This window comes from Erinaceus europaeus, chromosome 2 (assembly GCF_950295315.1).
Source record: "Erinaceus europaeus chromosome 2, mEriEur2.1, whole genome shotgun sequence".
Lineage (NCBI taxonomy): Eukaryota > Metazoa > Chordata > Mammalia > Eulipotyphla > Erinaceidae > Erinaceus > Erinaceus europaeus.
This window is the reverse complement of record NC_080163.1, coordinates 189,252,631-189,280,229: the sequence shown is the minus strand read 5'-3', so window position 1 is coordinate 189,280,229 and position 27,599 is coordinate 189,252,631. Positions and strand designations below refer to the sequence as shown.

Below are 27,599 nucleotides of genomic sequence, written 5' to 3'. Positions count from 1 at the left end.
TGTGCTACCAAGGATTGAACTCAGGACCTCATGCTTGAGAGTCCATTGCTTTATTCACTGTGCCACCTCCCAGACCACCCTCTCGATTTCTCTGTCCTATTAAATTAAATAGAAAGGAAAAAATGGCTGCAGCAGACTTAGTGTAGGCACCGAGCTCCATCAATAATCCTGGTGGCAATTAAAAAAAACAAAAGAAATTTGGGTTGTGGAGGCTACTCAGCAGTATCACACACGTGGCAGACCCTAAATTCATGGTTTTATTTTTTTAATATTATCTTTATTGGATAGAGACAGTCAGAAATTGAGAGGGCGGGGTGGGTGATAAAAAGGAGAAGGGGGGTAGATAGCATAATGGTTATGCAAAGAGATGCTCATGCCTGTGCCTCCGTAATCCACAGCTGAGCAGCACTCTGGTTAAAAAAAAGGAAGAGAGACACCTGCAACACTGCTTCACCACTCTCAAATCCCAGGCACCCGCAGAAGCCAGAGCTGAGCAGTGCTTTGGTAAAAGTGGTTATGAAGGTTCTCTGGTGGGAGGTCCCCTGGGCTTGAGCAGACCCATGGGCAGGCCACCACAAAGAGAGAGTGAGGCACTGTTCAGATGATGACAGCCAGGCAGTGTTCCCGGCAGCCAGTGTGGGTCAGTGGCCGGAGCCCTGTGGCCTGAGGAGCAGGGCCTGGCCGCAGAGGCCAGCTCGCACCCCACCCACGGGCACCACGTATTCCCGGCCATCGGTGGCCCTAGAAGGTGAGAAGTCCGTCAGCTGCTGATTGCTCTCCCGGACTTGGTTGTACTCCCATAGGTGGTAGTGCCAGCTCTTGCCCTGCTTGGAGAGCAGGTAGACGGCTCCCAGAGAGCCCTCCTCAGGCAGGGCTGGTGGTGAGTGGGCCAGGCCGGGCACTGGGTGGAATAAGCCTAGCAGGTCGGGGTCCTCTGCATAGCCAAGGCTCGGAGCTTGTTGCACACCCAGCAGGACCCCTAAGTGGAGAGGAGGGGCTGTGAGAGAGGCTCCTGGACCACCACCACCCCCCCCCAGGCCCTCACTATTCAACCTGGGGCCTCAGAGTCTCAGGTATTTAGTCAGGGAAATAGACACAGCTGGCACCCACACTTTTCCTCAAGTCCGTGTTCTGAGTATCTGTTGGCAGGGATGGAGGAAGGGGGCTGGTGGTACTTGTGGTTAAGCACACACACATTATAGTGTTTTGTTTTTTTTAACCAGAGCACTACTCAGCCCTGGTTTATGGTGGTGCAGGGGGATTGAACCTGGGACTCTGGAGCCTCAGGCATGAAAGTCTCTTTGCAGAACCATTATGCTATCTACCCCCCAAGTGCAACACATTATTATGCGCTACTAGCACCTGGGTTCAAACCCCATCCCACCTGCAGGGGGAAAGTTTCAAGATTTGTGAAGCAGTGCTTGCAGGCATCTCTCATTCTTTCTTTTAAGGTGGTGCAGGGGATTGAACCTAGGACTTTGAAGCCTCAGGCAGCAGACTCTGCATAACCATTATGCTATCTACCCCTGCCCCCTCCTTTTTTTTCTTTTTTTTTTTTAACCAGCACACAGTTCAGCTCTGGTGGTGGGTGGGGGAATTTGATTCTGGGACTTTGGAGCCTCAGGCAGGAGAGTCTATTTGCATAACCATTATCCTATCTACCCTCCACCCCTCTCCCTATCTCCCCCTTCCTCTTGATGTCTGGCTGTGTCTATCAAATAAATTAAGATAATTTAAAAATAAATAAAAGGAAGTCGAAACGTCTGTTGTCAGAAACCCCAACTGGCAGACTCTAGGGCACCTTCTGCTCCCTGGCCAGGTCCCTGCCTCCAAAGCAATGGAGAGGGCTGGGAGGTAGTTCTGATACAAGGAAGGGTTCCAGTGTGGGGAGGGGTGAAGTAATCCAGGGGAGGGGCTGGGACCCACCTGCACTCACCGCCCAGTGGGCCTTGTGGCCCTGCCTGCGACAGGGCTCATGGTTGAAGTCCTCATCGTAGCTGGTGTTGGGGTTAAGGCCAAAGCCAGGACAAGGCCCCGGGCCCCATCTGGTTCCACTCCCACCCAACTCCCTTCCAGCTCCTGGGATACGGGATGAGGACAGGATGTCCGGCCACCAGGTGCTGAAGGACTCGGTCTCTATTGGAACCGCCCAGGCCATCGAAGAGCCGCTCTGCTTGGCAGCCCAGTGTCTCCTGGGCCAGTCTGCCCATGTCGGCCACTGCAGGGATGGAGCAGACATGCAGAGGGGTTGCTGTGCACCTGGCATCAAGCCAAGGTTCACCAGGGCCCGCCACCACTGCCTCTGTGCCTCACCATGATCACCACCTCTGCACAGATACCGAAAACGAGGCCCAGAGAGGTTAAGTGTTTTGTTCATGGGCAGGATGGGGCTGGGGACCTAGGTACCAGCAGCAGGGTCCACTTTTGTTTGCTTTTGTGAATTTTTTAAAAAATATTTTATTTATTAATGAGAAACATAGGAGGAGAGAGAAAGAGCCAGACATCACTCTGGTACATGTGCTGCCAGGGACTGAACTCAGGACCTCATGCTTGAGAGTCCGATGCTTTATCTACTGCGCCACCTCCCAGACCACGCTTTTGTGAAATTTTATTTACTCATTTTTTCAGATACAGACAGATAGAAAACAAGAGGGGGTGGGGAGGGAGAGAGACACCTGCAGCACTGCTTCACTGCTCATGAAGCTTCCTCCCCTGCAGGTGGGGACGGGGGACTTGAACTTGGGTCCTTGTGCATAGTAACGTGCCCCTAGAGCCCACCTTTGTAGCAATCTGTCCTATTGGGAGGGGAGAGGGACCTGAGCAGTGGGACAAGACTCCCCCTGCACCTGGTGGTGACCTGCTCAGCCTGTCCAGTCCCCTTCGGGTGGAGAGCACCCAGGTCGACTCTATCTCTCCCTCTTTTTTTTTCTTTTCTTTTTACCAGAGCACTACTCAGCTCTGGCTTATATAGTGGTGTGGGGGAATGAACCTGGAACTTTGGAACCACAGGCATGAGTGTCTCTTTGCATAACCATTATGCTATCTATACCCCTCCCTTTTTTTTTTTTTTTTTTAAGATATGAGCCAAACCTCACTCTGGTACATGGGATTGAACTCAAGACCTCATGTTTGAGAGTCCAATGTTTTATCCGCTGCACCACCTCCAGACCACTCCCAACTCTCTTCTGTGCCCAACTCACCAGAGAACATCTCTCCCTGGGCCGTGTAGCCTCTCTCCATGGCTACCTGTACCAGTCTCTCCAGGGGAACTCCTAGGGGGGGTGACAGGAGGGTGCCCGCCATCCACAAGGCCACCAGCCCACACCTGTGGAAAGACAGCCCCAACCCCTCAACCTTGAAGTCAAGTCTTTGCAATCTCCCCTCCTGCCCAGGAAGCTGGAGTGTGGGACATAGGTTGGCCACCTGAGGAGACTTCTGCCCCTTCTCCTAATCCAGGAACGGATAGTGGGAGGCCAGGAGAAACGTTCTTGGAATTTCAGGAGAGGGACAGTGCTAAAGCGTATCCAGGGGGCCTGAATTGTCAACTGGTCCCCTCATTCCTTCCCATCTTGGACATGTGGGCCTGAAGGAGCATCCTGCCTTCCTGTCCCCCACCCCATCCTCCCAGGTCAATGTACAGGAAGTCTGGCCAAAGGGCTGGGGTCCCAAGCAGGGCACATACTGAGGGCCTTCTTGGATGAGGGAGGGCAGGTCGGCACAGAAGAGAATCCACTGCAAGTCACTTCTGAAACTGAATTGGAGTCATGATTAAGTCAGTGGGGAGCCCAGCTCTGAGGTCCCCCTAGAGAAATGAGGGAACAAGGCCTGGCCCTCTTTGAGACCTGTGGGCTGCCCTCCTCCTCCTCCACCAAGGCACCATCCTCCCCAGACTCAGTGTCCTTACCTGGTCATTAGGAAGCACCTCTGTGCCTGTCTCTCCTCTCAGTTACTAAGTTAATGAGTCTAGAAACCAAAGCACGTTTCTCTAGGGGCTGGTCAGCGAAGCACTCTGTTGAGTGCACACTTATAGTGCAGAAGGACCTGGGTTCAAGCTCCCAATCCCCATCTGAAGGCAGGAAGCTTCAGGTCTGCAGGTGTCCCTCTCTCTCCTTCCCTATATCTGCCATCCCTCTTAATTTCTGTCTCTATCCAAAACAAAATGTAAAAAAGAATAAATTTCTCTATACCCTATCACCCGACTCTCTATACCCTATTATTTCTATATACTCTATTCTTTGTTTGATTTACTTTTTAGATAGAAACAGTGATCACAGCACCAAAGCTTCCTTCAGTGCAGTAGGGGCCAGAATCAAACTTGGGTCATGCACAGGGCAAAACAGTGCACTATTCAAGGGAGCTATTTCATTGGCCCCCAAACAGTTTTTTGTTGTTGTTGCTTGTTTGGCATTGGGACTTCAAGCCCCAGCGATTTCACTACTATCCGACATACACACACATTCTCTCTCTCTCCCTCCCACAACCCCTCTCTCTCATCAAACACTACTCAGCTCTGACTTATGGTGGTGTTGGGTACTGAACCTGGGGCTTCATAGCCTCTTGCATGTTTTTTTTTTTTTAATATTTATTTATTCCCTTTAGTTGCCCTTATTGTTTTACTGTTGTAGTTATTATTGTTGTTATTGATGTCGTCGTTGTTGGATAGGACAGAGAGAAATGGAGAGAGGAGAGGAAGACAGACACCTGCAGACCTGCTTCACCACTTGTGAAGCGACTGCCCTTGTGGTGGGGAGCCAGGGGCTCGAACCGGGATCCTTACGCTGGTCCTTGTGTTTTGCGTCACCAGTGCTTAACCTGCTGCCCGACTCCGATCAAAGTTTTTGTTGTCCTTGTTCTTGCTGATGCTATAGCTGCTATGCTCTCTCTTAGTCCTATTCAGTTTCTTTGTTTTCCCTCACCTTGTAAGCAGGTTTCTTAGGCTGGGTGAAAATTCCTTAACTAGGTCTTGAGTAAAACCAAGTAAAAACATGTTCCACACCCAAGAGATCCACCAGAAAAATAACTCCTTGAAGGTGTGCTGGCCCACACCCTTCGGGAGGTTAACCTGAGTTCAGGTGATGCCAATCTCCCTCCCCCCAGGAGAGGCAGGGCAAGGGCAAGGGCAAGGTCCAGGGCAAGGGCAAGGCTGGGGGCCACCCCCTGGTGACAGGAAGATGATGTCACTGCTCAGTTGCTAAAAACCTGGCGCCCAGCTGCCAGGATCCAAGGTGTGTCCATCCTCTTCCAAGCACTTTAGCTAAGTGACTCACTTCTCTGAGTCCCAAGTTCCTCACCTGGAAAATGGTATTCATAGTTCTCACCTCCTGAAGTCACTGAGGTTTATTCAATTACACTTGACAACACTCAGGGATGGAGATCACATAATAGTTATACGAAACACTTTCTTGTCAGAGGTTTAAAATCTCAGCTTTGAGGCTGGTGGTAGCGCACCTGGTTAAGTGCAAATGTTACAATGTGCAAGGACCGGGGTTCAAGCTCCCCCCCACACCGCCTACTACCCCAGTCCCCACCTGCAGGTGGAAAGCTTCACAAGTGGTGAAGCCGTGCTGCAGGTGTCTCTCTCTCTCCCTCTTCCTCTTAATTTCTGGCTATCTTTATCCAATAAATAAATAAAGATAATAAAAAAATTAAAAAAGAAATATCTAAAACAAATAAAAGTCTCAGGTTCAATCGCCTGCATCACCATAAAGCAACGCTGAGCAGTGCTCTGGCAGAAAATAAGTAAAAAGAAAAATATAGTGCACCAAAGAAAAAGACTCTGGGGTGGGGGTGGGGAGAGTGCAGCTCCAAGGATGACAGAGGACCTAGTGGGGGCTGTACTGTTCTATGGGAAACTGGGGAATGTTATGCATGTACAAACCATTGTATTGACTGTTGAATGTAAAACATTAATTCCCCAATAAAGAAATTAAAAAAAAATAACTGGGCAGGGTGGTGACACACCTGGCTGAGCCTGAGCACACACGTTACAGTGCTTAAGGACCTAGGTTTGAGCCCCTGGCCCCCACTTGCAAGGGGAAAGCTTTGCAAGTGGTGAAGCATTACTGCAGGTCTCTCTCTCTCTCTCTCTTTCTTTCCACCTTTTCCTCTTAATTTCTGTCTCTATCCAATAAATAAATAAAGATAATAACTTTTTTTCTTTCTTATTTTGCCTCTAGGGTTATCACTGGGACTCAGTGCCTGCATTATTTATACCCGATGGCTCCTGGATGCCATTTTTTCCCATTTTTTGTTGCCCTTGTTGTTGCTATTATTGTTACTGTTGTTGCTGTTGTTTGATAGGACAGAGAGAAATCAAGAGAGGAGGGGAAGACAGAGAAGAGAAGAGAAAGGCAGACATGCTTTATCACTGTGAAGCAACCCCTTTGCAGGTGGGGAGCCGGGGGCTTGAACCAGGATCCCCTCACTGATCCTTGGGCTTTGCACCATGTGCGCTTAACCCGCTGTGCTACCACCTGGCCCCAATACTAATAATAAAAAAAATTAAGGTATTTCCCCCAAAAAATAACCAAATTGGGAGTCAGGTGGTAGTGCAGCGGGTTAAGCGCAGGTGGCACAAAGTCCAAGGACAGGTGTAAGGATTCTGGTTTGAGCCCCCAGCTCCCCACTTGTAGGGGAGTCACTTCATAGGCAGTGAAGCAGGTCTGCAGGTGTCTATCTTTCTCTCCCCATCTCTGTATTCCCTTCCTCTCTCCATTTCTCTCTGTCCTATCCAACAACAATAATAGTAACTACAACAACAATAAAACAACAAGGGCAATAAAAGGGAATAAATATTTTAAAAGTAGCCAAATTAAAAACAAACATGTAGAACAAGGTCACAGGATTGGGGGGAGGTGCTAAGAAGTCATAAGTGGGGGTGAGGAGGGGTTACTATTTGCATTAAATCTGCCCCATTCTGGTCAATGCATTTAGAGCAAACTTGTCTCAGAGAATTCTTTTAATTTTAAAGATTTTTTTTTTTTTTTAACCAGAGCAGTGCTCAGCTCTCCAGCTTTTTTTAGAAAGATTTTTTTTTTAATCTTTTATTTATTGAATAGAGACAGTTAGAAATTGAGAGCTAAGGGGGTGATAGGAAGGGAGAGAGGAACCTGCAACCCTGCTTCACCACTCACAAAGCTTTCCCCTTGCAGTTGGGGACCGGTGGCTCGAACCCGGGTCCTTGTACACTTTATTTATTTATTTATTTATTTATTTATTTATTTATTTTCCTCCTCCAGGGTTATTGCTGGGCTCGGTGCCTGCACCATGAATCCACCGCTCCTGGAGGCCATTTTTTTTTCCCCCTTTTGTTCTTGTTGTAGCTTCGTTGTGGTTATTATTATTGCCCTTGTTGACGCAATTCGTTGTTGGATAGGACAGAGAGAAATGGAGAGAGGAGGGGAAGACAGAGAAGGGGAGAGAAAGACACCTGCAGACCTGCTTCACCGCCTGTGAAGCGACGCCCCTGCAGGTGAGGAGCCGGGGGCTCGAACCGGGATCCTTACGCCGGTCCCTGCGCTTTGCGCCACATGCGCTTAACCCACTGCGCCACCGCCCGACACCCCCCCCCCCCCCCCCCCCCCCCCCCCCCCCCCCCCGGTCCTTGTACACTTTAACATGTGCACTCAACTAGGTGTGCAACCACTGAGCCCCTTGAGAGCCTTTTTGCATAACTATTGTATTGTCCTTCCCAGTTTATTTATTTCATCATTCCATATCACGCTGGGGTATAGAGATTTTCTTTTTTCTTAATTTTTTAAACTTTATTTTATTTTATTTATTTATTTTTTACCAGAGCACTGCTCAGCTCTGGCTTATGGTGGTGCAGGGGATTGAACCTGGGACTTGGGAGCCTCAGGCATGAGAGTCTCTTTGCATAACCATTATGCTATTTACCCCTGCCCTAAACTTTATTTTTCAAAAAATTATTTTTATGGGGAGTCAGGTGGTAGTGGAGTGGGTAAGCGCATGTGGTGCACAGTGCAAGGAACAGCGTAAAGATCCTGGTTTGAGTCCCCAGCTCCCACCTGCAGGAGATTTGCTTCAAAAGCAGTGAAGCAGGTCTGTAGGTGTCTTTCTCTCCCCGTCTTCCCCTCCTCTCTCGATTTCTCTCTGTCCTATCCAACAAGGAAGATAAACAACAGTAAAACAACAAGGGCAACAAAAAGGGAATAAATATTAAAAAATATTTTTTTATTTAATTATTGGATAGAGACAGAGAGAAACTAAGAGGGGTGGGGGAGATAGTGAAGTAAAGAGAGAGAGAGAGACACCTGTAGCCTTGCTTCACGACTCATGAAGCTTGAACCAGGGGCCTGAACCTGGGTCTTTGAGCACTGTAATGTGTGTGCTTAACCAAGTGGGCCACTACCTGGCCCTTTTAAATTTTATTTATTTTCTTTGATTGAACAGAGAGAAACTGAGAGGGAGGGAGAGATAGAAAGGGAGAAAAAAAAAAAAAGAAAAAAGGGAGAGAGAGACAAAGAAATACCTGTAGCTCTGCTTTACCACTCCTGAATCTTTCTCCCTGTAGGTGGTGGCTGGGGGCTTGAACCCTGATCTCGTGCATAGTAGTATGAGCACTTAACTGGGTGTGCCACTACCCAATCCCTAAAAGCTTTTAAAATTTATCTACTTATTTATTTCATTATCTTTATTTATTGAATAGAGACAGCCAGAAATCAAGAGGGAAAGGGGTGACAGAGAGGGAGACATCTGCAGCACTCTTTACTGCTTGCAAAGCTTTCCCGTGCAGATGGGGACTGGGGGCTTGAACCTGGAACCTTGCATATTGTAATATGTGTGCTCAACCAGATGTGCCACCACCTGGGCCCCTCTTTATTTTCTAATTAATTTTTAATGATAGAGAGACACACAGAGCAACCAGAGCACTGATTTTTTTTTTTTTTTTTTGCTATCTCCCTCTATCCCCAGTTGTGTTTATTAATGATAGAAAGTCTAAGCATCACTCTGGCACAGGCAATGCCAAGGATCGAACTGGAGCCCTCATACTGGAAGAATCTAACACTTTATCCACTACATCACCTCTTAGGTCGTGAAGGCAGCATCTTTTTTATTCATTATTATTATTATTATATTTATTGGATAGAGACAGTCAGAAATGAAGGGGGGGATAGAAAGGAAGAGAGACAAGAGAGACACCTGCAGCACTGCTTGACCACTCGTGAAGCTCTCAGTTGGGGACGGGGGACTCGAACCTCTGTCCTCGCGCACTGTAACAGGTGCGCTCAACCCGTTGTGCCACCACCCAGCCCCAGGGCAGCAACTTTTTCACTGCTGAAGACGTCACACTGAAGCGATTTAAACAGAGGGCTATTTGACTCTGAAGAAATGGGAAACTTGGGGTTGGGGCGGGGTAAGATAGCATAATGATTATGCAAAGAGACTTTCATGCCTGTGAGGCTCCAAAGTCCCAGGTTCAATCCCCTGCACCACCATAAACTAGAGCTGAGCAGTGCTCTGGTTAAATAAATAAATAAATAGGGAGTCGGGCGGTAGCTCAGCGGTTAAGCGCACGTGGTGCAAAGCGTAAGGACCCGGGTTCGAGTCCCCCGCTCCCTACCTGCAGGGGAGTCGCGTCACAGGCGGTGAATTCAGCAGATCTGCAGGTGTCTTTCTCTCCCCCTCTCTGCCTTCCCCTCCTCTCTCCATTTCTCTCTGTCCTATCCAACAATGACATCAATAACTACAACAATAATGAAAAACAAGGCAACAAAAGGGGAAAAAAAAGGGGGGGGGGAAACTTCAAGACAGGCCTTCAGTACTCTGGTTGGGTGAGACCCCGAGTAGGTGAGGGGACAAGGAGACCCTACCGGTCTTTGTGCAGCTTCAGGAGCCTCTTCACATCCTCTCTGCTCCCGGGGACGGGGCCAGCCTTCTCCAAGGCCTCCTTCAGGAGCCGGCTCTTCTCTAGGCCAAATACATGAGGGGGGGCGACCCCCATGGCAGGGGGTGGGGGTGGCGGTGCAGGTGGTGGGGGGACGGGGGCCTGGAGGCTCGAGGGAGGGGGCACAGCCAAGCCGGAGAGATTGGGGGTTGAGGGAGGAGTAGAAGTCATTTCAGGGTCTACGGAAAGTAGAGAATGGGAAGAGGAAAGATCCTTCCAAACTGGTTGGTCTTAGGAATGGAGATCTTGAAGGTTTTAGTGCTGCATCCCAGAATCTGGGAACTGAGCAGCAGAATTTAAAGAACCAGGGCTAAACCTAGGCACCATGCAAGCAGGGACTGGGGCTGACTCCAAGTCAGGAGCGGACCTCAGGTCTCAGGAACGGGTTCTGAACACCGGGCTCAATAAGTGCGATGAACTGGCGTTAACTAGTCCCGACTAGGGCATTTAGGAGTCAATAGTGGGCTCAGTCAATATTGACTCAGACCCGGGGTGTGGAGCCTAACAGATGGGATCTAAGGATCCAGGGCGAACACTGGGGGGGAGGGGGGCTCAGGCTCGTGCCACACCCTCAGATCCCCGACCCAAGAATTTGGAATCTTTGAGCTGACCTTCGAGTCAGAGGTCAAGAGGTCAAATGACGTCTGGCAGGCAAATTGGCCCAGCAGCGGAGAAAGTCCTGAAATCAGGGCGCAAAAGAAAAAAAGACCGTGACTGGGGAAAGGCCAAACATCGATACGGTTGAGTTACGGATGGGAGCAAATTATGTTAAGTGTGGGTCCCACTCCGGCAAAATGGCTGCTAAGATGCACAGCCTTTCTCATATCACGTGACAGGACTACCGGCTCTGGCCCACCCCTTTGACTATCACGTGACGGCGCGGGCGTTGGTGGAGAGGTGGGGCTTCTAAAGGACTACCTCCGGAAGAGAATGGGGCGCGAACCGCACTATGATTGGTCAGAAGCACATGGGGGTGTGGCCTCTTTTGATTGGCCTCGGATACCGCCAATGCGGAAATCATGAAAGAGATGGGCGGGGCTTTCCTACCGACGCGGGAACCCAAAGGTCGTTCTGATTGGCAGGATGGAGCAAAGTTGATTCGAATTGGTCAGGGTACCGTGTTCCTCTGCGGGGATTGGCCTACAGAAAGACAAGGGCGGGGCCAGGACGATCTTTGTGGTTGAGCTAGAGTACGCAGCTGGCTACAGTTTGTAGGAGGAGTGGCTCTGTCTGTGAGTAAACTCGGACTCAAGTGGCCATCGGCGCCGGGTAAGAGGTGTTTTTGGTTCTCGTACCTCTCGTTGGGAAGCCGCTGTCCCGCAGGACACCCTCAAGTCTCCCATCTTTCCTTAACGGCTCTTTAAATCCGGGATCTTTCTCTTGGGTTCTTTGAGCACGTGGGCCAATGGGAATTGTTGATTGGGGTGCTCCGCCCCCTCCGTCGCGCAGAGTACCCTGGGAATTGTAGTCAACGGCGGGAGGTTTCTCCACGCGGGTGAAAGCGGAGTCGTTGGTTGTAGTCTTCTTGTCCGAGGTCTGCGTCCAACACCCCTCTGCATCTTTTTCTTGGAAAGTGGAGGCCCTGAGCACCCGTTAAACCCTCATTGGTTCATAAGAAAAGGGTCTAGAGAAGCCCAGGGCTGAAGTGACCTTTTTCCCTCTTTCAGCCTCTCCTCGGCAGCTCACTCCATGGCGGTTCCCGAGACCCGCCCGAACCACACGATTTACATCAACAACCTCAATGAGAAGATCAAGAAAGACGGTGAGATCTCGGCGTGGTGCCGCTTCCAGACTGCCCTTCCCCATCCCGCCCACACACCCCGGCTTCTGCGCGAGCTGTTTGTTGTGATCTCAGTTATTCGTTTATTACGTTTGAGAAAAGTGTTTGCCAGGAAAGATACTTGTAGCTCCAGGGATGGAACCGAAGAGACTCGGGCCTGCACGCCCTGCACTGCGCCACCAGTCGAGCTATCTCCCCAGTCTCTTGTTAACTCTTGCCTTTTACGCCCTCTGTGTTCATCTTACTTCACTCGCTGACCTGGTCACTGCAACCTGCAGGATTTCAACTCAGGGGACCCCCCTCCTCCAGGAAGCTTTCCCCAGCCCTTGCCCCTCCCTGACCTCCCTCCTCAGGCCTGATGCGCTGGGTGGCTGTGAAGCTGTCTCCCCACTTGGCTGTGAGCTCCATGAGCATAAGAACTGGGATAGTTAGTCGGGCTGTAGCGCAGCGGGTTAAGCGCAGGTGGCGCAAAGCACAAGGACCGGCATAAGGATCCCGGTTCGAACCCCGGCTCCCCACCTGCAGGGGAGTCGCTTCACAGGCGGTGAAGCAGGTCTGCAGGTGTCTTATCTTTCTGTCCCCCTCTCTATCTTCCCCTCCTCTCTCCGTTTCTCTCTGTCCTATCCAACAACGACGACAACAACAATAATAACTACAACAATAAAAACATCAAGGGCAACAAAAGGGAATAAATAAATAAAATAAAATATAAAAAAAAAAAAGAACTGGGATAGTCTCTTGATCACTGTGATCTCAGTCGTAAGCCCACAGTGAAAATTTTTTTTGTCATTTTGCAAATGCAGTGAATGACTAATGCCATTCTTTAGACTAATGCTAAAGAATTGCAACTTGTTTCTTTTTTTATTATTTAAAAAATTTTATTAATTATTGAGTAGAGACAGAGAAATTGAGAGGGGAGGGGAAGACAGAGAGAGACCTGCAGCCCTCCTTCACCACCGGTGAAGCTTTGCCCCTGTTGGTGGGGACCAGGGGCTTGAACCTGGGTCTTTGCACACTGTAGTGTGTGAACTTAAGGTGTGGCACTGCCTACCCCCACCCCAACTTCTTTCTTTCTTACTAGTTTAATGAAACAGAGACCAGAGCACTGCTCAGCTCTGGCTTGTGGTGCTGGGGATTGAACCAGGGACCTCAGAACCTCAGACAATGCAAGTCTTTTGCAGAACCATTATTCTGTCTCCCCAGCCTCTCTTTATTCTTCATTACTTTTTTTCAAAATTTTTTTTTATTACTACTGAGTAGAGATAGAAATTGAGAGGGGAGAGGGAGACAGGAAGAGAGACAGACAGCTGCAGCCCTACTTCACCATTTGAAGTTTTTCCCCCATGCAGTTGGGGACCAGGGGCTTGAAACCTGTGTCCTTGTGCACTGTAATGTGTGCTCTTAACCAGGTGCACCACCGTCTTGGCTCTGATTACTTTTTTTTTTTATTTTTAAACGAAGATTTATGTGATGGAAAAGCAACAGCCACTCCAGCACATGGCATGCAGTGACTTGAATCTGGGGCCTCACACTTAAAAGTTCTGTATTCTCTGAGTAACCAGCACCCAGTAGCTAATCATTCACAGCAACCCTGCAGGAATGAGCTATTATTCTTATTTCTGAGACAAGGAAACTGATAATCCTGTGACTTACCTAAAATTGTAAAGTAGGGAGTCGGGCGGTAGCACAACGGGTTAAGCGCACGTGGCGAAGCACAAAGACCAGCATAAGGATCCCGGTTCGGGCCCCCGGCTCCCCACCTGCAGGGGAGTCACTTCACAGGCTGTGAAGCATGTCTGCAGATGTCTATCTTTCTCTCCCCATCTCTGTCTTCCCCTCCTCTCTCCATTTCTCTCTGTCCTATCTAACATCAATAACAACAATAACTACAACAGTGGTCCGGGAGGTGGCGCTTTCATGAGTGGTGAAGCAGGGCTGCAAGTATCTCTCTCTCCTGCTCTCAATTTCTCTCTTCCTCTATCCAAAAAGAAGCTTGAAAGGAGCTTGTCAAAGTTGGGTTTGAAGTTACCAGTAGAGTTGGTGTTGGGAGTAAAGCCATGTAAAGCCCTTCCAACCTCAGAGCCCAGGACATGAAAGTCTTCTCCAGACTGGGTAGGCAACATGATAACAGTGTGAAAGACTTTGATACTTGAGGTGCTGAGGTCTTAGGGTCAATCCCTGGAAGAAGTATAAGCCAGAGCTTAGTGGTGCTCCGGAAAGAATGAACTTCCACTGTGCTGTCTCTGTTGCCCTTATTCAGACTCCTGAATGCTTAACTGCTAATGGTCTGGGTACTACCAGTTGGCTGCCGGTTTCTTTACTGGGTTTCACTTTTCTTCTGAACCCCAAATAAAGGTACCTAAGACCTGTAGTCACCCACTTGTCTTTCCCAATGCAGAGCTGAAGAAGTCCCTCTATGCCATCTTCTCCCAGTTTGGCCAGATCCTGGATATCTTGGTATCACGGAGCCTGAAGATGAGGGGCCAAGCCTTTGTCATCTTTAAGGAGGTCAGCAGTGCCACCAATGCCCTGCGCTCCATGCAGGGCTTCCCTTTCTACGACAAGCCCATGGTGAGCATTGGCATGGTGGGGCAGGGGGACTGGACAGGCTGAGAGTCTTCATAGTGTGACCAAAGGACCCCCCCCCCCCCGAAATCCGTCCCTCATGAAGCTGGGTGTGTGGAAGACAGTGGTTTCCCCAGGGCCAGCGAGGCAGCCTGAAGCTCTTGCCTCTGTTTATCTACTCTGGGTGTTGGAGTCATGAATTCTCACATCATCTAATTTACTTTTTTTTTTAACCTCTTTATTGGGAAATTAATGGATTACAGTTGACAGTGAAATACAATAGTTTGTACATGCATAACATTTCCACATAACAATACAACCTCCACTAGGTCCTCCTCTGCCATCATGTTCCTGGACCTGAACCCTCCCTAATTTACTTTTTTTTTTTTAATTTATTTCTTTATTGGGGAATTAATGTTTTACATTCAACAGTAAATACAATAGTTTGTACATGCATAACATTCCCCAGTTTCCCATTTAACAATACAACCCCCACTATGTCATCTATCATCCTTCATGGACCTGTATTCTCCCCACCCACCCACCCCAGAGTCTTTTACTTTGGTGCAATATGCCAATTCCATTTCAGGTTCTACTTGTGTTTTCGTTTCTAATCTTGTTTTTCAATTTCTGCCTGAGAGTGAGATCATTCCATATTCATCCTTCTGTTTCTGACTTATTTCACTCAACATGAGTTTTTCAAGGTCCACCCAAGATTGGCTGAAAACGGTGAAGTTACCATTTTTTACAGCTGAGTAGTATTCCATTGTGTATATATACCACAACTTGCTCAGCCACTCATCTGTTGTTGGACACCTGGGTTGCTTCCAGGTTTTGGCTATTACAAATTGTGCTGCCAAGAACATATGTGTACACAGATCTTTTTGGATGGATGTGTTGGGTTCCTTAGGATATATCCCCAGGAGGGGAATTGCAGGGTCATAGGGTAGGTCCATTTCTAGCCTTCTGAGAGTTCTCCAGACTGTTCTCCACAGAGGTTGAACCAATTGACATTCCCACCAGCAGTGCAGGAGGGTTCTTTTGACCCCACACCCTCTCCAGCATTTGCTGCTTTTTTTTAAAAATATTTTATTCTTATTGAATAGAGACAGAAATTGAGATAGATGGGGTGCTAGAGAGAGAGAACGAGACAGAGAGACACCTGCAGCGCTGCTTCACCATTTGCAAAGCTTTCCCCCTGCAGGTGGGAACCAGGGACTTGAACCCAGGCCCTTGCACACTGTAATGCATGCGCGAAACCAGATGCGCCACCACCTGGCCCCTCTAATTTACTTTTTTTTTTTTTTAACCAGAGCACTGTTCAGCTCTGGCTTATGGTGGTGCAGCGGATTGAACCTGGGACTTTAGAGCCTCAGGCATGAGAGTCTGTTTGCATAACCATTATGCTATCTACCCTCTGCCCTAATTTACTTTATTGTTTATTATTTTTTTGCCACCAGGTTATTGCTGGGGGTTGGGGCCAGCACTATGAATCCACTGCTTCTGGTACCATTTCCCTTTTTCCCTTTTCTTTCCTACAGTATTTGCTAGGACAGAGAGAAATTGAGAGGAGGGGAAGAGAGTGAGAAAGAAAAAGAGACCTACAACCTCCCTCCATCCCTCCTTTCCTTCCTTTTTTCTTCCTTTAATTTTCTTTCAATTTTTCCCCCCCTAATTTTCTTTCAATTTTTAAAAATTTTTATATATAAAAAGGAAACACTCAACAAAAATAAAACAAGGGCAACAAAAGGGAAACTAATAAAATTACAAAGAAAGAAAATGTTTTTTGTTTTTTTTTTGAAAGAAAATGTTTTTTTAAAAAAAATGGAACACTGACCAAAACCGTACACACAATTCCCCACCCCCAGAACTCTGAAGCCCATCCCCTCCCCTGAAAAAAAAATTTAAAAAGGCATACGACCTGTTTCACCAGTCACGAAGTTTCTCTCCTACAAATGAGGAGCAGGAGCTCAGTCTGGTTCCTTGTGCACGGTGACATATGTGTTTAATTTTTTATTGTCTTTATTTATTGGATAGAGACAGCCAGAAATTGAGAGGAAGGGAGATAGAGAGGGAGAAAGACACAGACACCTGCAGCCCTGCTTTACTATTTGTGAGGCTTTCCCTTTAGTTGGGGACTGGAGGCTTGAACCTGGGTCATTTCGCATTGTAACATGTATGCTCAACCAGGTGCTGTACCACCTGGCCCATTGCTACTAAATATTAAGGGGGGGGGGGGTGGCGAGGTGAAATCAAAACATCACTGTCACATATGATGCAGGACATCCAATTTGGGGCCTCATGCTTTGAAGTCTAGTGCTTTAACTATAATTTTTAATGTTTTTATTATCTTTATTTATTGGATAGAGACAGTCAGAAATCGAGAGGGAAGGGTAGATAAGGAAGAGAGACACCTGCAGCACTGCTTCACCACTTGCAAAGCTTTCCCTCTGCAGGTTGGGGCTGTGGGCTTGAACTTGGACCCTTCTGCATTGTAACACGTGCGTTCAACCAGGTGCGCCACCGTCCACCATGTTCCCTTTATTTATTTTTTATCAGAACACTGCTTGATTTTGGGTTATGGTGGTGTTGGGGATTGAACCTGGGATCTTTGGTGTTTCAGGCAATTGGAAAGACAACCCCCTTTTAAGTTATGTAAATATTATTATTACTGTTATTTGTGTACCTCCAGGATTATCATTGGTATTCAGTGCCTGCACTGTGAATCCACTGCTCCTGGAAGCTATCTTTTCTTTTCCCGTTTTGTTGCCCTTGTTGTTATTGTTGTCATAGCTGTTGTTGATTAGGACAGAGAGAAATCAAGAGAGGAGGGGAAGACAGGGGGAGAAAGATAAACACCTGCAGACCTGCTTCACTGCCTCTGAAAGTGACCCCCCACCCCCGGCAGGTGAGGAGTGGGGTCTCAAACTGGGTTCCTTATGCTGGTCCTTGCGCTTTGCACCATGTGCGCTTAACCTACTGAGCTACTGGCCCGCCCCTATGTATTTTTTTTTTTCTTTAAGAAAGGAACTCTGTTGTATGCACCATATATGATGATGAGAATTGAACCCAGGACCTTGTGCACACAGGCACATGTTGTACCTCTGAGCCACGTGTCCAGCACCAGCCCCATTTTATAGATGAAGATGTTAAAGCCCAGCACTTCCTATAATGTGAACATAACCCCTCCTCCTGGAATGATCTTTCTAAGAGAGTTTTGCATGCAGACAAACTTGACTCAGATTCTCTCTTAACCCTTCTCCATAGCGCATTCAGTACGCCAAAACCGACTCTGATATCATCGCCAAGATGAAGGGCACCTTTGTGGAGCGGGACCGGAAGCGGGAGAAGAGGAAGCCGAAGAGCCAAGAGACCCCAGCTGCCAAGAAGGCCGTGCAGGGTGGGGCAGCTGCCCCTGTGGTGGGCGCTGTCCAGGGGCCTGTCCCAGTAAGTCAGGGCCCAGAGACAGGCCTTCTCACCACCAGACATGACTCATGGCCTAGCTTAAGGGCAAGGTGGGGAGGTATTCTTCTTGAGGGTTTATACTCCCCTCCTTTTAATTTTTTTTAATTGCTTAATTTTGGATAGAGATAGCGACAAGGAAGGGCATAGAGAGCATAAAGGTTATGCAAAGAGACTTGTGTCCGAGGCTTCAGCATCCCAGGTTCAAGCACCACTGTAAGCCAGAGCTGAGCAGTGCTCCATAAAAGAGGGACAGAGAGATGGAGACAGGTGCCTGCAGCACTGCTGCACTGCTTGTGGAGTATGGGACTGGAGGCTTGAACCCAGTCCTTGCACACTGTAATGTGCTAAACAAGGTGTGTGGCCGCCTGACTCCTCCCTCCCGCTTTTTTTTTTTTTTTTAACATTTTTTATGTGTTTTCCCTTTTGTTGCCCTTTTTTTGTCTGGTTATTGTTATCATTATTGTTGTTGTCGTTGTTAGGACAGAGATAAATGAAGAGAGGAGGGCAAGAGAAAAACAGACTATGCAGCAGGTTAAGAGCACATGGCTCGAGGCGTAAGAGCCGGCATAATGATCCCGGTTCAAGCCCCCGGCTCCCCACCTGCAGGGGAGTTGCTTTACAGGCTCTCCCCCTCTCTATCTTCCCCTTCTCTTTCCGTTTCTCTGTCCTCTCCAGCAAAGACAGCAATAACAATAATAACTACAACATAAACCACAAGGGCAACAAAAAGGAAAAAAAGAAAAGTAAAAAATAAGTAAATAAAAAGGAAAGAAGGGAAGACACCTGCAGACCTGCATCACCACCTGTGAAGTGACTCCCCTGCACGTGGGGAGCCAGGGACTCGAACTGGGATGCTCACACCGGTCCTTGTGCTTTGCGCCACATGCACCTCCCTCCCATTTTCTTTTTTTCTGTTTTAAAATTTTATTTATAAAAAGGAAACACTGACAAAACCATAGGATAAGAAGGATACAACTTCACACAATTCCCACCACCAGAACTCTGAATCCCACCCACTCCCCTGATAGCTTTCCTATTCTTTATCCCTCTAGGAGTATGGACCATTATTGGGTGTAGAAGGTGGAAGGTCTGTCTGGCTTCTGTAATTGCTTCCCTGCTGAACATGGGCATTGACAGATCGATCCATACTCCTAGCCTGTCTCTCTCTTTCCCTAGTAGGGTGGGGTTCTGGGGAAGTGGAGCTCCAGAACACATTGGTGGGGCTGTCTGTCCAGGGAAGTCTGGTCGGCATCACGTTAGCATCTGGAACCTGTTGGCTGTAAAAGAGTTAACATATAAAGCCAAACAAGTTGCTGACTAATCATGAACCTAAAGGCTGGAGTAGTGCAGGTGAAGTGTTGGGGAGGTCTCCATTTTGTAGATAGCTAGTAGGCATATTTTAGTTATATTCCAAAGGGCTTGTGGCTATACTTAGTGAGGTTGTGTACATGTTTCTTGGGATCTGACTTGCTGAATGATGGTATGTCTGCTAGCAAAGGCATGTCCCTATGTTCCTAAGCTCTCTCTCCCTTTCAGTCTCTTAGTCTCTCTTTGACCTCGATTTCACCCTCTCTGTCTTGTCAGTCAATGTCTGTAGAGAAATCAGAGGAGTCTAGTGGCCAACAATTTTGATTAGTAAGTGGATTTATTTAGTAAGGTAGTTGAGTATAAGGTCAGTGTAGAATATTTATTTGATAGAGACAAAACTAGAGGGAAGGGTTGATTGAGAGAGAAGGGGCCGGGTGTTGGTGCACCAGGTTAAGTGCACATACTATGAAGCCCAAGGACCTACGTAAGAATCCTGGTTCATGGCACAGGTGGTGCAAATCACAAGGACCAGCATAAGGATCCCAGTTCAAGCCCCCGGCTCCCCATCTGCAGGGGAGTCACCTCACAAGCGGTGAAGCAGGTCTGCAGGTGTCGATCTTTCTTTCTCCCTCTCTGTCTTCCCTTCCTGTCTCCATATCTCTCTGTCCTGTCCAACACAATGGCATTAATAACAATAATAATAACAACAAGGGCAACAAAACTGGGGGGGGGAAATAGCCTTCAGGAGTAGTGAATTCGCAGTGCCAGCACCTAGTCCTAGCTATAACCCTGGAGGCAAAACAAAAAAAAATTCTGGTTCATGTGTGTGGCTCTCCACTTGCTTCATAATCGGTGAAGCAGGTCTGCAGGTGTCTGTCTCTCTTACTTTTCTCAATTTCTGTCTTATCCAAAATACTAGGGGAAAAAATGGCTATAGGAGCAGTGGATTCCTAGTGCAGGCACCAAGCCCCAGCAATAACCCTGGAGGCAAAAATAAATAAGGAGATAAATAAATAAAATAAGGAGAGAGGAAGAGATACATACCTACAGCACTACTTCATCACTTGTGGACTGGGGCTTGAACTGGATCCTTGTACACTATTGTGTGCTCTACCAGGTGAGCCACTGCCGGCCCCACTCCCCAGGACTGTATGGGTTGAGCGCATCTTCTCTCTCTGCAGGGCATGCCGCCGATGGCCCAGCCCCCACGCATCATGCACCACATGCCAGGCCAGCCTCCGTACATGCCGCCACCTGGTATGATCCCACCGCCTGGCCTGGCGCCTGGCCAGATTCCTCCGGGGGCCATGCCCCCACAGCAGCTCATGCCAGGACAGATGCCACCAGCACAGCCTGTGAGTACCCCATTTTTCCGAGTCCCTTGGAGATGGTATGAATGCAGGAACAGAGATGGACTGATGGGGGGTGGGGGGGTTGTGTCAGTCAGGTATCTGTCTCTGAGGAGATTATTAGGGGAGTGAGACTGAGCATGGAGCAGTGAGTGGGGTCAAACCCTGAGGCTTGTTTGCTGGAGGATATTTGGAAGGACAAGACAAGACTGGAACTGGCTCCTACACCTCCTTTGATCTGATGAGTCAGTTCCAAGCACCTGCAGTGCCCTCTTGTGGGTTGGGGACAGGGGTGGACAGTGACATGCAGCGATGCAGGGTTCATCTCCGGGTAGTTGTGCAGAAGGATTTCCAGCAAGGTGAGCCTGGGCCAGCAGGAAGGAACCCTGCCTGACTCATGGCTTCTTTTTCCTTCCTCACAGCTTTCAGAAAACCCACCAAATCACATCTTGTTCCTCACCAACCTGCCAGAGGAGACCAGCGAGCTGATGCTGTCCATGCTTTTCAACCAGTAAGTGGGGCCTGGGGCTACAGTGGAGGTGGAGGGTGACGCCCAGGAGCTGTCACCCTGGAAATAGGCCCAAAATTCTGCAGGTGGACCCCTGAGTCCTCTAGTGGTAGCCAAGAAAGGGAATCAGTGGGTGACGCTGCCAGTGGGAGGTGATATAACTGGGCTGTTGGTGATTAGGCTGGAGGTGGTCTGAGCACAGCCTGTTGCTGTCCTCACCCTCACGGGGTGGGGGGCCTTGGGTGGACCTCTGCTTTCCAGTTTCTAAATTGGAGGTGATTGTAGTGCAAGACATCAATGACCACTTGCTGGGCTGGCAAAAGTCAGCATGTCTTGCTGGTGGTACAGGTGAAAATATTTATTTATTTATTGGCTAGAGACAGCCAGAAATTGAAAGGAGGGGGAAGATAGAGGGAGAGAGACACCTACAGCCTTGCTTCACCACTCATGAAGTTTTCCGCCTGCAGGTGGGGGATGGGGGCTCGAATTGTGTCCTTGAGCACTGTAATGTGTGTGCTCAACCAGGTGTGCCACCACCCAGCCCCTCTTTTTTTCTAATATTTTCCTTAAAATTTTCTTTTTTATTGGGGAATTAATGTTTTACATTCAACAGTAAGTACAATAGTTTGTACATGCATAACATTCCCCAGCTTCCCATATAACAATACAACCCCCACAAAATTTTTTTTTTATATTAGCTTTATTTATTGGATAGAGACAGCCAGAAATTGAGAGGGGAGGGTAAGAGAGAGAGAGACAGAGAGGTATCTGCAGCCCTGCTTCACCATTCATGAAGCTTTCCCCCTACAGGTAGGGACCAGGGACTCGAACCTGGGTCTTTTTGCACTATAACGTGCATTCAACCAGGTGCACCACCATCTGGCCCCTCTTTTTTTAAGATTTACTTAATGCTTTACAGAACAGAACAATGTTCAGGTCTGGTTTATAGTGGTGTGGGAGATTGAACCTGGGACTTGGGTTTGAAAGTCTTTTGCATAACCATCATGCTGTTTCCCTGGACTTGCATCCTAAAAGTTTTTTTTTTTTAATTTGTTTTATTATTTATTATTGGATAGAGAGAGAAATTGAGATGGATGAGGAAGATAGAGTGGAAAAGAGATAGACACCTGCAGCCTTCACTCATGAAGCTTTCCTCCTACAGATGGGGACCAGGGACTTGAACCCAGGTCCCTGCAAACTAATGTGTGCTCTTAACCAGTTCTGCCACCATCTGGACTATATATATATAATTTATAAAATGGAAATATTGACAAGACTAGGATAAGAGGCGGTACATTTCCACATAGTGCCCACTCCCAGAGTTCTATATCTAATCCCTTCCCTTGATAGCTTCCCTATTCTTTATCCCTTTGGGAGTATGAACCCATGATCATTGTGTGGTGCAGAAGTCTTTTTCAAAAATACATACTTATGTGGGAGTAGATAGCATAATGGTTATGCAAAGTGACTCATGCCTGAAGCTCTTAAAAGTTTCAGGGTCAATCCCCCCCCACACACACACACCACCATAAACCAGAGCTGAGCAGTGCTTTGGTAGAAAAACAAAATAAGTGGTCTGGGAGATGGCTCAGTGGATAAAGCACTGAATTCTCAAGCATGAGGTCCTGAGTTCAAGCCCCAGCAGCACATGTACTATCTGGTTCTTTCCCTGTCCTCCTATCTTTCTCATTTAAATAAAATCTTATACAATATATGTACATATATATATTTACTTATAGGACGGAGAGAAATTGAGGGGGAAGGGGGAGATAGTGAGACTGACACCTGCAGATCTGCCTCACTGTATCTGAAGCTTTCCCCCCGTAGGTGGGGACCAAGTTCTCAACCAGGTCATTGCACATAGTAATGTGTGTGCTCAACCAGGATTTTTTTTCTTTTTATTTGTTTTTCCTTTTTTTTTTTTAATTGTTGTAGTTAGTGTTGTAGTTATTGATGTCATCGTTGTTAGATAGGACAGAGAGAAATGGAGAGAGGAGGGGGAGAGAGAGACACCTGCAGACCTGCTTCATTGCCTGTGAAACGACTCCCCTGCAGGTGGGGAGTCAGGGGCTCCAACCGGGATTCTTAAGCCGGTTCTTGTGCTTTGCACCACGTGCACTTAACCTGTTACGCTACTGCTCGAATCCCTCAACCAGGTATTTAAATTACTTTATTTATTTAGTGGGTAGAGATAATTCTAGAGGGAAAGGGGACATAGGAAGGGACAGGAAAAGAAACACCTGGCGCCCAGTGGTGCTACTTCTGGTTGAGCACACATTTTACAACACACAAGGACCCGGGTTTGAGCCACTGGTCTCCACCTGCACGGGTAAAGCTTTGTGAGTGGTGATGCAGTCTTGCAGATGTATCTGTCTCTCTCTCTATCACCCCCTCTCTTGATTTCCGACTTACTATCCAATAAATAAATTAATTTTTTAAAAAAGGCTCAGGCGGTATTGCAATGGGCTAAGCACACGTGGCACAAAGCACAAGGACCAGCGTAAGGATCCTAGGTTCAAGCCCCTAGCTCCCCACCTGCAGGGAGTCGCTTCACAGGTAGTGAAGCAGATCTGCAGGTGTCTATCCTCTCTCCATTTCTCTCTGTCTTATCCAACAATGACAGCAATAACAACAACGATAAACAAGGGCAACAACATGGAAAATAAACAAAAAATAAAAACAGAGCTAAAAGATTCTGTGACTCTATAAGCTTCTCCCCTTAAGCCCAGGTCCTTTAATATGTGTGCTTAATCAGGTTCGCCACAGCCAGTCCCCCTAAGATCTTTTTAAAGATTAATTTATGATTTATTTATGAGAGAAAGAACTAGAGCATCACTCTGGCACATGCAGTGCCAAGGATCAAACTCAAAATCTCATTTTGAGAGTCTAGTCTGTACTTATCAACTGCCGAGCTCCCCAGCCACTGTACTACAATTCTTAACATGTAAGAATTAATTCCCGAAGTAAGTGTTAAGTGTTACATTCCTCATAGAATATGTGGTGTGGAGTTGAAGGCACCCAGGGAGAAGGGTGAGGAGATAGTGGAAGCACTGATTCACATCTCATGAAGCTTCCTTCTGCAGCTGGGGATTGAGGCCTTAAACCCAGGTCTTTAATAATGATCCACAAGTGCAAGGACCAGCATAAGGTTCTCGGTTCAAGCACCTGGCTCCCCACCTGCAGGGGAGTCACAGGCGGTGAAGCAGGTCTGCAGGTGTCTCTCTCCCCGTCTTTCCTTCCTCTCTCCATTTCTCTCTGTCCTATCCAACAATGACGACATCAGTAACAACAACAATAATAACTATGACGATAAAACAAGGGCAACAAAAGGAAATAAATAAATATTTTAAAAAATAATGACCAACAAGGTGTAGGATAAGAGAGGTACAATTCCCGCTACCAGAGTTCCATATTCCACCCAGTCCATTGGAAGTTTTCTTGTTCTTTATCTCTCTGGGAACATGGACCCAGGATCATTATGGGATGTAGGAGATGGAAGGTCTGGCTTTTGTAATTGCTTCTCTGCTGGATATGGGCATTGGCAGGTTGATCCATGCCCCCAGCCTGTTTCTTTCCCTAGTGGGGCAGGAGTCTGGGGAAGTGGGGTTCCAGGGCACCTTGGTGAAGTCATCTGTCCAGGGAAGTCAGGTTGATATCATGGCAGCATCTGCAACTTGGTGCCTGAAGAAGCATTAAAGTATAAAGCAGAGGGGCTGGGTGGTGGCGCACCTGGTTGAGTGCATATGTTGCAATGCACAAGGACCCAGGTTCGAGCCCCCCAGATCCCACCTGCAGGGGGAAAGCTTTGTGAGTGGTGAAGCAGGGTTGCAGGTGTCTTTGTGTCTCTTTCCCTCTCTGTCTCCCCCTTCCTCTCAATTTCTGACTGTCTCTATCCAGTAAATAAAGATAATAATAATGATAAAAGACATAAAGCAAAACAGATAGTTTAATAATGAAGAATCTAAAAGTAAGAGTATAGCCAATGAGATTTGGGGTGTCCGTCTCGGAAAAGCCAGTAGGTCTATTTTAGGTATTTTCTAAGGGGCCCATGACTTTACTAATTTTTGCCTGGGCCTGACAGCTAACATGCAGGTGGGCCAAAGGCACTGCCTGGAGAGATGGTGTCAGGGTTGGAAATAAGACTAGAAAGCTGTATCAGGGGAGTCGGGTGTTCGCACAGCGGGTTAAGTGTACTTGGCGCAGAATGCAAGGGCCCGGCTTAAGGATCCCTGTTCGAGCCTCCGGCTCCCCACCTGCAAGGGAGTCGCTTTACAAGCAGTGAAGCAGGTCTGCAGGTGTCTATCTTTCTCTCCCCCTCTCTGTCTTCCCCTCTTCTCTCCATTTCTCTCTGTTCTATCCAAAGATGACATCATCAACAACAATAAAACAAGGGCAACAAAAGGGAGTAAGTAAACATTAAAAAAAGAAAGAAAGGAAGAAAGAAAGCTGTATCAGAGAAGAGGGTAGCTCCCAATTATGCGAAGTACCCAGGTCTTTGCACTTGGTAACATTTGTGCTCTACAACATGTGACACCACTTTGCCCTCTATCTGGATTTTCTAGCTAAACACTCCAAACATTTAAGACCCAGCTCATTCTGTCACTGAACTATCCTGTGCTTTGTAGAATGGCCCACACCATCTCTGTCTTCTGCCTGCCAGATGCCAGTTCCCTGATGTCTCTTCTTCTGTCTCTCAGGTTCCCTGGCTTCAAAGAAGTCCGCCTGGTGCCAGGGCGGCATGACATCGCCTTCGTGGAGTTTGACAATGAGGTGCAGGCAGGGGCCGCTCGTGATGCCCTGCAGGGCTTCAAGATCACTCAGAACAATGCCATGAAGATCTCCTTTGCCAAGAAGTAGTGCCTTTAACCCCATACCCCCCACCCCCAATCCCTATTCTCAGGCCTCCCCTTATCCCCAACCCCCTCCCCCTTGGCTCAGTCCCCGAAGGTAAGTCCCCCTCAGGGGCCTCCTCGGAGCTGCATGTGTGAGTGAGTGGTCACACAGCATTGTACCCAGAGTCTGTCCCCAGACATTGCACCTGGCGCTGTTAGGCTGGAATTAAAGCGATTTGTTGTTGAGGTTTGTTTTTTCACAACTGTGTGTCATTGTTTATTTCCTTCTGTCTTTCTTCTCTGCACATCAGAATATTCTGGGTATGGGGACTTCTCGGCACATTGGGGTTTGCAACCCTTTGGAAATAGAATGGTTTGGTGTGGTAATACTACCCAAGCTTTCCTTAGTGTTTTTTTTTTTTTTTAATATTACCCATCTTTTTTTTTTTTTTTAAAGAATTTATTTATTTATTTATTTATTTATTTATGAGAAAGATAGGAAGAGAGAAAAAGAACCATACATTACTCTGGTACATGTGCTGCCAAGGATTGAACTCGAGATCTCATGCTTGAGAATTCTGTGCTTTATCCACTGTGTCACCTCCCAGACCACTTCCTCAATTTTTTTTAACCAGAGCACTGTCTAGCTACTATCTCCCTTGCCCATTTTTGTTTTACCTTTTTTTTCTTTTTTAAAATATTTATTAATGAGAAATGATGCGGGGGTGGCAGGGGAGAGGACACCAGACATCACTCTGGTACGTGTGCTGCTGGGAACTGAACTTGGGACCTCATGCTTGAGAGTCTTTTAAGTTTTATTTTATTTTTACTTATTTATTTTTGAGAGAAGTGCAGAGAGGGAGGGAGATACAAAAACACCAGAGCACTGCTCAGCTCTGGCTTATGCGGGGGATTGAACATGAGACTTAGGAGCTTCAGGCATGAGAGTCTGTATAACCATTATGCTATCTCCCCTGCCCGATTTTTTTAAATACCATATGACCTTATGCTTTTAAGAGTCTAACATTTTATCCACAGTAACACCGTCTGGGACCGTCTTGGGCAGGTTCCGTACTGCATAAGGACGATGTCTTTTTTTTTTTTAATTATTATTTTGTTGCCCTTGTTTTTTTTATTGTTGCTGGATAGGACAGAGAGAAATAGAGGAGGGAAAGACAGAGAGGAGGAGCGAAAGATAAGACACCTGCAGACCTTCACTGCCTGTGAAGCGACTCCCCTGCAGAGTCACTGCATCCCTAAGCCAATCCTTGTACTTTGTACCACCTGTGCTTAACCCGCCCTGCTACCACCGACTCTCAGGATGATGTCTTTTAAGGGCACACTAATCAGCTCTGGCTTACGATAATGTGGGGTACTGAACTTGGGACTTTGGAGCCTCAGGTATGAGAGTCTCTTTGCAGAACCACTATGCTATGTACCCTACCCTCCTGATAATTTTCTAACAATGTGAAGAGGGCTTTTCCAGTTTTTTAATCTTAATGGAAGTGTTCTATCAAGCTCAAGTCCCACAAAAACTACTCTGAGGTACTTTGTGAAGAAGAAGGATCCTTGCCAACACACACACACACACACACACACACACACACATATTGAAAGGCTAATAAGGATGGCAGGCAGTCTGGGTTTGAGACACTTCAAAGTGTGTGGCACTAGGTGAGCTGTGGTTCAGAAAGATGCCACTGACCAGGGTTGAAACAAGGAGTGGGGACCCTGGGCATTGGTGCACTTCGTTGAGTACATAAACTAGGTTTGAATCCCTGCTTCCCACCTGTGGATGAGAGGGGTTTCATGAGTTGTAAAGCAGGTCTCTCCCTCCATTTCCCCCTCCCCTCTCAATTTCTGTCCTATTAAGTAAAAGGAAAAA

General features: G+C 47.5%; 2 protein-coding genes across 4 annotated transcripts; one reads left to right on the top strand and one right to left on the bottom strand.

Annotated features, from left to right (window-relative positions):
* On the bottom strand, positions 1-11,411 carry ACTMAP (actin maturation protease). 2 transcript variants are annotated; one of them, XM_007537913.3, is made up of 7 exons: positions 11,203-11,411; positions 9,834-11,047; positions 3,683-3,751; positions 3,201-3,325; positions 2,089-2,218; positions 1,927-1,997; positions 1-979 (listed from the first exon to the last, which is right to left on the bottom strand). In XM_007537913.3, exons 2-7 carry the CDS (start codon positions 10,076-10,078, stop codon positions 642-644), a joined length of 978 nt encoding a protein of 325 aa, XP_007537975.1. In that variant the 5' UTR covers positions 10,079-11,047; positions 11,203-11,411; the 3' UTR covers positions 1-641. The 2 variants fall into 2 exon arrangements, with proteins under 2 accessions (XP_007537975.1, XP_060041970.1); XM_060185987.1 differs by lacking the exon at positions 11,203-11,411 and having other exon boundaries at positions 9,834-10,086; positions 10,519-11,031.
* SNRPA (small nuclear ribonucleoprotein polypeptide A) lies at positions 11,363-25,977 on the top strand. 2 transcript variants are annotated; one of them, XM_016194690.2, is made up of 7 exons: positions 11,363-11,441; positions 11,575-11,669; positions 14,086-14,258; positions 17,520-17,699; positions 20,207-20,380; positions 20,797-20,885; positions 25,580-25,977. In XM_016194690.2, exons 2-7 carry the CDS (start codon positions 11,597-11,599, stop codon positions 25,737-25,739), a joined length of 849 nt encoding a protein of 282 aa, XP_016050176.1. In that variant the 5' UTR covers positions 11,363-11,441; positions 11,575-11,596; the 3' UTR covers positions 25,740-25,977. The 2 variants fall into 2 exon arrangements, with proteins under 2 accessions (XP_016050176.1, XP_016050175.1); XM_016194689.2 differs by having other exon boundaries at positions 11,434-11,669.
* Positions 25,978-27,599: the final 1,622 nt, after the last annotated feature.

Bases quoted from the DNA above. Each gene is read 5' to 3' on its own strand.
- ACTMAP (XM_007537913.3), bottom strand. From the start codon at position 10,078: ATGACTTCTACTCCTCCCTCAACCCCCAATCTCTCCGGCTTGGCTGTG. The intron at 3,752-9,833 runs GTAGGGTCTCCT...ACTCCAATTCAG, and splicing joins CTGAAGCTGCACAAAGACCG to TTTCAGAAGTGACTTGCAGT. The intron at 3,326-3,682 runs GTATGTGCCCTG...GTCTTTCCACAG, and splicing joins CTCATCCAAGAAGGCCCTCA to GTGTGGGCTGGTGGCCTTGT.
- SNRPA (XM_016194690.2), top strand. From the start codon at position 11,597: ATGGCGGTTCCCGAGACCCGCCCGAACCACACGATTTACATCAACAAC. The intron at 11,670-14,085 runs GTGAGATCTCGG...TTCCCAATGCAG, and splicing joins TGAGAAGATCAAGAAAGACG to AGCTGAAGAAGTCCCTCTAT. The intron at 17,700-20,206 runs GTAAGTCAGGGC...CTCTCTCTGCAG, and splicing joins CTGTCCAGGGGCCTGTCCCA to GGCATGCCGCCGATGGCCCA.